At 37.0% G+C, this 10,769-nt stretch overlaps 1 protein-coding gene across 1 annotated transcript; it reads left to right on the top strand.

The window, feature by feature from the left end:
• The first annotated feature begins 845 nt into the window (after window positions 1-845).
• Window positions 846-10,209, top strand: LOC149279439 (zinc finger protein Gfi-1-like). Its single transcript, XM_089501187.1, has 6 exons — window positions 846-960; window positions 2,455-2,628; window positions 6,163-6,545; window positions 6,782-6,919; window positions 7,387-7,552; window positions 10,031-10,209. The coding sequence occupies exons 1-6, from the start codon at window positions 846-848 to the stop codon at window positions 10,207-10,209; spliced, it is 1,155 nt and encodes a 384-aa protein (XP_089357313.1).
• The last annotated feature ends 560 nt before the right edge of the window (window positions 10,210-10,769 follow it).

Genomic DNA, 10,769 nt, shown 5'->3' on the forward strand with positions numbered 1-10,769 from the left:
ATTTTTTACGGTAATGTACAGTTTGTTTCATTTACGCCTCTGGTAGAGCTCTGATAGAGCTCCATTTCTATATTCATTTACATATCATAAATCTAGTTGGCATTATTGATGATATGTAATATTTAGATTTGTATTGGATGCCATGCTTAAGGTCTAATGTGTTTAAAAAATTGGCTTTTTGTATGAAGATATAACACTTAAGGACTGAGACCACACGGCACCAGAGGGGTTAACGATGCGATCTTCTTAGGAAGTCGTTAAAGCATTGCTACACCTTCCAGAGCAATCGCCTTGCACAAGTAGGGAGAGTCGTTATCTGTCTAAGTCTTCTGCTTGTCCTGGCCTTCAGCATCTTGCTCAAGACCCTACTAACCACTCTGTCACCAACCCAGCCTCCTGATGAAAGATACGGTGTAATTGAGTAACACGGTTTGGGTAACACATGGAAATTCAAATAACAGCCAGTCTCAGCTTGGTGGGCTTCATTTCCCAGGTGGGCTGCGAGGAAGCCATCAGATCTAATGTCACCCCTCCTCCCAAGAATTGCTGGAAGTTAGGAACATGTCACTATGTAGCCACCTGTCCTAAAGCCACCTGGTGAATGGAGACTCTAATCCTCCATAAATAAAACCCAGCCCCCTCCCTACACCCTCCCCACTCTGTAAGGTGTCACCGCCCCAAATCCCTCCCTTGTTCCTGCAGGTTCCTAACCAATGGATGTCAAATCTCTTGCCAGATTACATGAAAGATTTAGGACCCTGAACATATAGTGCAAGCTCCTGGTGGGGACCTGGAGTTCTAGATAACACCAAAAGGAGACAGAAAGACCTGCAGCACAAGCAACCATGCCTAGGTCTTTCCTGGTGAAAAGCAAGAAAGCTCACAGCTACCACCAGCCCAGGACCACAGATGATGACTACAACCTAAGACAGGAGAGTGTCTTGGCTCACATATGTGCAGGTATGAGAAATCAGGACATCTTGTTCAGAAGCAATCTGTGTAGAATCCTGTGGACTTTCTTGTCCATGCATTTCATTCTTGTTATTGCAAGCTACTTGCATTGTACTGTACAATGTACACCTTTCTGTCCATTTGATATCTGTATATTTAGCCTCTTCTAGATTTATTTCTCTTCCTTATATGGTTTATGCCCGACACATTTATACATTCAAAACATTTAAATATATGTTCGTATTGCGGTACACATCTAGGATTAATTTAATCTGAATTTAATAGAATTAAACTAACACATTTTCCCAGCTGCATAGAAGGGAAATATCATATAGTGAAATAAATCTAGAAAAAGCTAAATGTATTTCACTTCCTTATATGCTTTATGCGGGACATAAATATTCAAAACATGAAATCTCTGTTATATTAATCAAGGATTAATTTAATCTGATGTAGAATGAAACTAACACATTTTCCAGATGCATAGAAGGGAAATATAATGAACTGAAATAAATCTAGAAAAAGCTAAATGTATTTCACTTCCTTATATGCTTTATGCAGGACATATATATTCAAAACATGAAATCTCTGTTATGTTAGTGCAGGATTAATTTAATCTGATGTAGAAAGAAACGAACATATTTTCCAGATGCATAGAAGGGGAACGTCTAGCACTCTCACCCAAATATTTAGCGTTTTCTAGATTGATTTCACTTCCTTATATGTTTTATGCAGGACATATATGTATTCAAAACATGAAATCTCTGTTATATTAATCTAGGATTAATTTAATTTGATGTAGAAGAAACGAACATATTTTCTCCCCAAAATATTTAGCTTTTTCTTTTTTCATATATAAAAATAATCTCATTATTCTGATTTCATACTGTCAGTTAATATAACGAAATTGATATAAATGAATTATTGCAAACAATTATTATTCATTTTTCATCCCATTATCTATAATATTATAATCAATAATATTCTATTCTCTATAGCTTTTTGATTATAAGTTTCTTAAGAATCTTTCAGTCCCAAACGGTCCAAACATATTTTTATATTAATGAATATTCCCAAAAATATCTAAAAACCATATTTTTACTGTTTCTTCCTACCGTGACAATCTGTAATTTATTTAACAATAATAATAGGTCTAATACTACTAATAATACCTAGTTATTATGATATATATTTATGTTTTTCAAATTTTTAATCGATGTATGTAAAGGAATTGGCTTTACAATTGTATAATTTTATACTATATACGAATATTTTAGTCTCTAATAATTGAAACCTAAAGTGTCACAACAAAAACATCTCCACTAAATATGCTACTACTACCACTACTCATTGCTAATGTTCTTTATTGTTGGTATTAGATAATAACTGCTGGATAACTTGTTTGATTTCATTGATAGTAGCAAACATTGCATTTTGCTGATTCCAATTGCTTATAATTTGCGGCAGTTCTCCTTGTAACTTGTCATAATATCCTGTCTACAGAGAGTAAGGTTCTACCTGAAGTCCAAGGCAACTTCTCTCCTGTGTCCTCCAACCTAGAAGATGTCACTGACCTGTCCTCGGACTCCCCTCCCAGCTGTGGGGGCAGCGTGTGTGACAACACCAACTCTGAATTTGAGGATTTCTGGAGACCCCCTTCTCCTTCTGTTTCACCAGGTAATGCCATACAGACCTAGGCATAAAACACCCAAAGTGGTAACTCTCCATACTCTTTTTCCCACTCCCCACCCCCGACTGGTGTATTATATAAGACTCATCACCGGTCAGGTGTGTGCTAGTCATACACAAATACATACACACACATTTACACACACACACACATACATACACACACACTAAAACATCCAGATAAGTAGCATTATTTTATGGTTTTATATTCCCCAGCTGTGTGTGTCTCATATAATATTTTGCCCTCCCTTTGGCATTTGCTTCAGACTGGGATTCAAAATTCATGGCAAGGAATCTAAATTCGTTATTGCTCACAGATCAGTGATAGAATATACTGTTTTGCCATTTCTTACAAAATTTTTAGAATAGAAATAACAAGTATTTTATGTGCAATATCACCGTTTGCAAAACGTTTACAAATAAATGTATCTATTTTACGCCCGGTAAATCCTGATTTTGCTACTAATACTAATGCATACAAAGTCATTTTCTTTGCATGTTAAAAATAAGCTGCATAGCCTTAGTTGCCCTATCTGTATATTAAAAAAAACAACATTATTTTTATGTGTATATATTAAAAGAAACAGAATTATATCTTAACAAGGCTAATTATTGAATTATGCATTTTCATTTTTTGTGGTTAAAAGTTATCTATCCCATTCCAAAGTATATATTTTTTATAAATACTATGTGTACGTGGATGATACATTTCATTTTGGAACACATTTATTTTTAGCAATTAAGCACAATTTAGCAATATATTTTATTTGTATCGATTTCCCTAGAATGAGCTGATGCCGGGGGGAGGGAGGGGGGAAGGATCTTTATCTAATAATGTATATTTATTGAATCGGATCCTAAATGGTTGTATCCAGATAACATATATCACAATCCGGATCTAAGGCAGTGTAATAGTACGTATATATCGCTCAGATTTTATTAGTAGACTGGCTGCCTTGGGTGAGGTGTGTGTTATATATATTAAGTTATTAACCATATATTAACCATAAATAAAAAAGATCATTAAAGGGTTTACCCTGCTTGGTGAATACCAGCAGTATTGTTCTTTCACACTTTGCCAAATCCGGGCTGTTTGCCCATCCACCCCATTTTTAGTATTTATCTATTTTAATGCTCCGATCTCCCACTTCTCCTTCTGCGTTGTTATTTTTCCTCAATCTCTATCCCCTCCATTTATTTCGAGGTTACTTAATGCCTCCTGTGCCCTCCACCTTCACTCCCCATGCGAAAAAAACCCTGCCACGTTAACCCCATCATGGCCAGGATCACAATATAGATGGAATAAATACACCAATGTATTTCGTCACTGGGCAATTCTACAAACCTCCATAGCTTTGTTAAATTAAATAAACAAGTTTGATTTATGGATCTCTATTTCGTAACTAGATCGCATTCATCCAACCGGTACACTCATCACAGTGGGTTTTATTATTATTATTATTATTATCATCATCATTATTATTATTATTCTCTCTACTTTAAGAACTGGAATAAGATTGTGGATTAACCCTGCTGCTTAATTGATGTAGAAAAATTGCGACTTTGCAGTGACACTCATCCTATAGGAATGAATTGAATTATACAAATACAAGTATTACAAATAAAAAGGAGCCAGGGCACAGAAAAATAACTAATTAATGCTACATTGTATTTCTTAAAGAAGCAATTGCTTGGTTAGCCTCCTCAAGTCATCAGCCCTGCTTTATGTCTATATCCCCAGAAATATTTTGCAACCACAAATCATATTTTCATTAGATGGTTTTATGTATTTATTTTCGTTTGCAGGTATTTTTTTCTATATGAATGCACAACACTAGTCTCAAATCAGTTTATTTTTCTAGACAATCTTTGTAATGCATTGTTTAGTTTGTGTTATCTTTTCCCTATATTAACCTAATTAACATTTTACATTTACACTAAGAAATCCACTAGTAACATTCAACATACCATAACGGTTCCTGACTTACAGAGTCAATTTGGAATTTTTTTTATTGATTTATTGGGGCATAGTTAATATATTAATGAAAAAAATACTCTTTTTCAGTCTAGTTTAACCCAATACAGTGAGGTCATGCATTATTTCAGAAATATATAGGATTTAAGTTATTTTATTTAAAAAAAAAAAGAATCGGTAAAATATTTGATATTTGAAAAAAACATAGAATATCTTTAGGTTCTGAGAGGCTACCAGTTGTATTACATGAGAGGATTTTTATTGTTATTAGAGCTACATATAGTATGGTAAATCAGTATGTCTGTATGTCTGTACATGTAACAAGTAATATTAGCCAAGTCAGAGAATGGGTATTGTTCACTTGGCATGATTTAAAGATTCATTCCCCTGTGAGCGCTGTACTGTGTTGTACTGCTGTTGCGATTAGGTGCTGTTGCTTCTGTTATTTGGGTTATTCCTATCGGGTTTATGTTGTTACTTGAATTCATTCGTTGAAGTTGATACATTTTATTAGACCAAAATAGAAAAAATAAGCTCTCAGAACCTCAGAGTTCTTAACTTTAGATGGAATTGTTGGTTTTTATGATACTAAAAAGTCATGGTACTGAATGCATTAATAGCTTGTATTGTGTTTTCTTCCTGAATCTTATCCCATCACCTACAAAGCACAGGTTACTGAATAAAATGTGATTTGTAGTTGATGAAATTCACAAAATCTTTGTGATATCTTGAATATCTCAATTTGCTTATTTTTTCACTTGTAGTTGAAACTCACTTGGGTTTATAGTGGAGCATAAAACCAACACCTAGCTTGGCCTGACTTGGTCAAGCTCATCAAAAGATAGTTTGCACCTACATGCATTTGTATGGATGCTTGCAAGGATGTTCAGAATTCATTGCGCCCAGCGAGTCCAACTAGTAAGCACGTGGTTGACTTGGCCTACATGTGCTGTGGCAGAACCATCTTGAGCATCTCTTCCTGGGCTTACCCTTCGTAATGGAATGCCTTAACACTTCACAATTTGTCTACAAACTGATGCTTGAGTGAATAACCCCAAATGTCAACTCCTAAGCTCTTTGTGTGGATATTCAACATGGGGAGCTACACTTAGGTTTTTGAATAGATCCTTGACAATATCTGGTAATAATACTCTTGTGCGAGTAATAAGTTGCATTGATTGCTCATTTAAATATGAGTTTGAGGTAGTGTGAGGAGTAAACTTTACCAGATTTTTATATTTCTTACATCCACAAGCAGGAACGTTGGATCCACTATATTTGCAAATTTTGCACACCCCTCCAGGCATAGTCTAGACTTGTTATTGAACAACAGAGGGTAGGGCTGAGGTTCATTCATAATATGCATAGTACAACAGTACTTTTTATAATTTATCTAATAGCCATGGGTGGTTGTCAACTTTGTTGATTGAAGTAAATTATTGTTCTGCGACAGGCCATGCCTCCATTGGCTAAAAAAATGTTTCTGTTATCATGTTTCAGATTATTATATATGGTCTAACTCCTTTTTTTGGTTTTTCTGTCCCCAGGGTCTGAGAAGTCAGCAAGCCCCTCTCTGGATGATTCTCCACCTTTTCCTCTACCATTCAAGTCTTTTTCCTGGAGGGGTCTGGCTAACTCAGAGCTTCGCCAGTTGGTACAGAACTACAGACCTACTTTGCTGGACAGGAACCCTGCACTGAGTCTCTATGGTGAAAGGGAACCCTCAGCTCCTCCTCACACCCTCTATACAGACGGAGCAGTGCGTGGGCTATATGGTGACTATGGGCAGAACATAGGGCGCTATGAGGACTCCAGGTCTACTGCCCTACTCTATGGGGACAAGGCACAAGACATCAAAGTGGAGTCTGAGCTTCTCTGCACCCGGCTGCTTCTCAACAATGGCTCATACAAATGTCTCAAGTGTAGCAAGGTACAAATCGGAACAGAACTTCCATTATCTCAGTTGTAGATACCAGTACTCAGTATACTGTATTACGAGGTGTAACCAACACTGTCTTTAAATTCTGTTTATAGATGTTGATAAAGAGTGTGAGAAAATGTAAAAAATGTTGATGAGGTCAGCTTCTAATGAGTTATATGAAGGACTGAGATGCAAATCTCTTAGATCCTGTTTGGGTGACTTTGTTCTCCTCCTTAATCTTTCAGGTGTTCTCCACACCCCATGGTCTGGAGGTTCATGTACGTAGGTCCCACAGTGGCACGAGGCCCTTTGCCTGCGAAATGTGTGGGAAAACATTTGGTCACGCGGTCAGTTTGGAGCAGCATAAGGCAGTCCATTCTCAGGTATGAATGAACAACACGTTAGACATTCAGGGAACTGAAAGGAAACCAGTCACAATTTTATGAATTAGGTGAAGGAGAACTCAAAGAGGGGTCTAAAGGAAGAAAGGGTGTCCCTGAGCCTTTCACATATTAGTGTCCAGAGCCATGGGTTCTCAAGCATTGCCAGCAGTAGCCAAATGTTGGAAAGGCTTCATGGTTTAACCAAAGATGACATCTACAAAAACATTTTCATTTATATAGTCATATGTATAATCCTTAATTCACCAAAAATTTCCTTGGGCAGTTATACAATTCATGGTGGCTTAAAAGCAGCCCTGGGCAGTTATAAAGGGCTACACTACACAATGCAATGTTACGGGTAGATAAAAAACATGCACCATACAATTCTTTGGATCATTACTGGTTTGCCCTAGTAGATGTTAATATATATATTTTTTTAATTTTCTACTCTTTATTCTTTTCACCAGGAAAGAAGTTTTGATTGTAAAATATGCGGTAAAAGTTTCAAGAGATCATCGACTCTCTCCACTCACTTGCTTATCCATTCAGACACAAGACCGTACCCTTGTCAGTACTGTGGAAAGAGGTTCCACCAGAAATCCGACATGAAGAAACACACGTTCATTCACACAGGTTAGGATCCATTGTGCTCACCATCATCTATATATGCAATGATTCCAGTAATACTGTATAAAGACAGCTATGTCCATATTATAAAGGTATTCTTGTGTACTATATTATACATTCAGTAATGTTAGTACGCTGGATGTTAAAAGAGTAAAAAGAGCCTTAAAACCTACAAAATTTGTGAAGTCTTTAATATGGGAACATTTCTAATTTAAATAAAAGTTAGATTTGCTCTGATAATATAGTTGATTTTAACCCTTATATGGAGGTCTGCTTTACTATATAATTTAGCTTTATAAAAGTTCATAAATGTATTAAATTAATTTAGCTTAAAAGCAACACGATATAAATACAACAAAACGTCAGCAATGCTTTTGGATTTCAAGAGGTAAAGCTAATCAGTGCTCAGGCTACGTGCAGGTGGCTGCTTGTCTCTGTTTTTACAAATGTCCTAAATATGATGTAAATGTGTGTTTAAAAAAATGCACACACCATTGGGGTTTATTCACTAAAGAGGGAGATAGCAGAGTTTCCCCTGAATTCTCTATGCCCAATAATTGGCAAATCCCAGTGAACGTATTATTATTTATTGTTTTATATAGCACCATCATAGGCCATAGCAATGTACAATAGGTAAACAGGACATAACAACAAGTGAGGAGGGCCCTGCTCAAACGATTTTACAATCTAGAGATTGAGATTACAATCTAGACATGAGAGCAAGGATTGAACGGGTCCTGTATAATGCATAGTTCAATCAGTGTAGGGATTTCAGGAACTATATGTTATACAGGGCCAACAAAGCTCTTCTTGCCGGAGAAGGTTACTGGGGTTGGCTCGTCGTACTGCATAGTACTATCCGGGAGTTCAAATGTTCAGCTTTCCTGCAAATTCATAGTGAATAAATTGCCTTGACTGGACATCTGGACACTGTAGTCATTGCCAACACATTATTTCCATACGAAACTAGTACTCATATGAGTGTAAATGAAGATATTGAGTCCTAGCAAACAATTTAATGTAACAATATGAATTAAAGCCGTTTCGGCTTTATTTTGGTGTCATGACCTCAGGTCCATCACCGCAGTATTAAACTTCCAATGTGCAAACAATAGCTGAAGACAGAAACATGACTTCATTAGCGGCGTCTGTTTATTAACTGAATCCTAGCAATCCAATCAATAGAGCTTTGATACGATCCGTCTAGTGTTTGCTCAGAAGGGCTTTTCAATGAGATGATTTGCAGACTATTGTGCTGATCTGGGATTGATTGTAGAAAATGACAGGTGAGCAGGTCTGACAGATGCAGTGAACAGTAACCACCTTCCCCTCCCAACAACTCGCCGCAGTGTATAGATGAATACAAAGTACAATGAGGCAGCGAGAAATAACCCCTTCATCTCCAGAGGGGTATGCAATGTGAAGTCTTTAGTTACTCACACCTATATCATACATACAACCGAAGCAGAGAACTCTACAATAACCCTCTATGTGCTGGAACTGTATAATTCTATATTGCACAATATAGCAGTGACTATGTCCTCTTTTTAACTAAAAACAATTAAGGGTAGCAATCATTTTAATATAACCATATATTGGATTAAGCATCCAGATGTTTAGGAGTCCTATAAATTGAAATATTGCAAATAAGTGATTGCTGTCAAACGAGTTGGCATATAACTGGTTAATCCCAAACTCCCTGGGGTCTTTTACTTTGTATGCGCAGATGCTGCATAATTGCTCAGTAAATATTTAGACAAACTATGAATTGGAGTGCTTGAGACAGACGTGAAAAGACTACCTACTTCCAAGTTGGTGAAGTCTGCTATATCAGGATCATGTTTTTGCAGCAATGGCAGAAAGGCTCTTTAAGAGATTGCGGGAGGATTCATTACAAGATCGTGTTGTTTTCTCAACAAGTCCATTTCTAATCTCTTGAGTGGAAGAGCGCTTGCAATGTTATGCCCTCTGGTTCCCAAAAGATTGAAGGGGACATATGCGTACCCTGTTTAGCAGCAATGCATTTTTAAAGGCAACTTGATATTATAGGTTTATTAAATAAACATAACCAATACCAAGGCAACCATGAGCTCAGGGCACTGTTTGGAAAGCTGAGAGGCAAAGCCATGCATAACTGAAGCGTTTATTCACTAAACCATGAGTTATGTACATGGCGGATGGGTACCCTAAACAATCAGTACTTTACTGTCCATCAAGCTGTTTGCAGGTTTCTGAGTTCATTCAAGTTAAGTCCTTAATGACCTTAATAGGCCTATCCATCTGACCCAACCCTAGGCACTCATATTAATGCCACTCACGCTAAACACTTCTGCTGCAAATACTTCCAAAGATATTTGTAGGTTATGTTGAGAAGATCTCCAGAAATACCCTTTGTGAAAACTGCAATTCAATGATAACACTGTTCGTTATTATTTTTTTATACCATGCAAATCTCTCATTTGTCTTTTACCCCTTTCTGTGCAGGAGAAAAACCTCACAAATGCCAAGTGTGCGGGAAGGCTTTCAGCCAGAGCTCCAACCTAATCACTCACAGCCGCAAGCACACCGGGTTTAAGCCCTTTGGCTGTGACCTCTGTGGTAAAGGCTTCCAGAGAAAGGTGGATCTGAGGAGACATCGGGAGACGCAACATGGACTGAAATGATCACAAATACTTTCCAGAAGACAAATATACCAGCGGAGAACACTATGCAGTCTTTAACGCTTAAGAAGCTGTGACCACCGAGGAGGCAGAATCTACAGAACTCTCGCCTTATAATGGTTTTTAGCAGCCTTTTAAATATGTGTCCCATGACCTTTAGAATAAGCATATTCTGTGGCCGGTATTTGTATATGGTCACAAAGCTATATTGCCTGCATCACCACAACCTTTGTGGGAATATAAACTATATCTAAAGCATAGGTTATCATAACCAATTTAAGACAAGAATTTATATGTAACTCAGAAAGGCAACCAGCACAGCGGTGTCTTATTTTGATGTGTTTTTTTGTCTGTTTAGATTCAACAACAATATCTATAGATACTAAGAGCTTTAATACTAAATTCTGACAGTACTCATATCTAGTATTCGGAAAGACATACTATCTGGTTTATGGTGAGTCTTCTTGTACCCAGCCATGGTCTTGAGTAAAACTTGGTCTTCAACTGGTGCCACTCAACGCTCTAAGTCTTCAACAGGGTGATTCAACATTGAGCCATCACTG

Source organism: Sceloporus occidentalis, unplaced genomic scaffold (genome assembly GCF_023333645.1).
Source record: "Sceloporus occidentalis isolate IW3139 unplaced genomic scaffold, rSceOcc1.0.p SCAF_166, whole genome shotgun sequence".
NCBI lineage: Eukaryota > Metazoa > Chordata > Lepidosauria > Squamata > Phrynosomatidae > Sceloporus > Sceloporus occidentalis.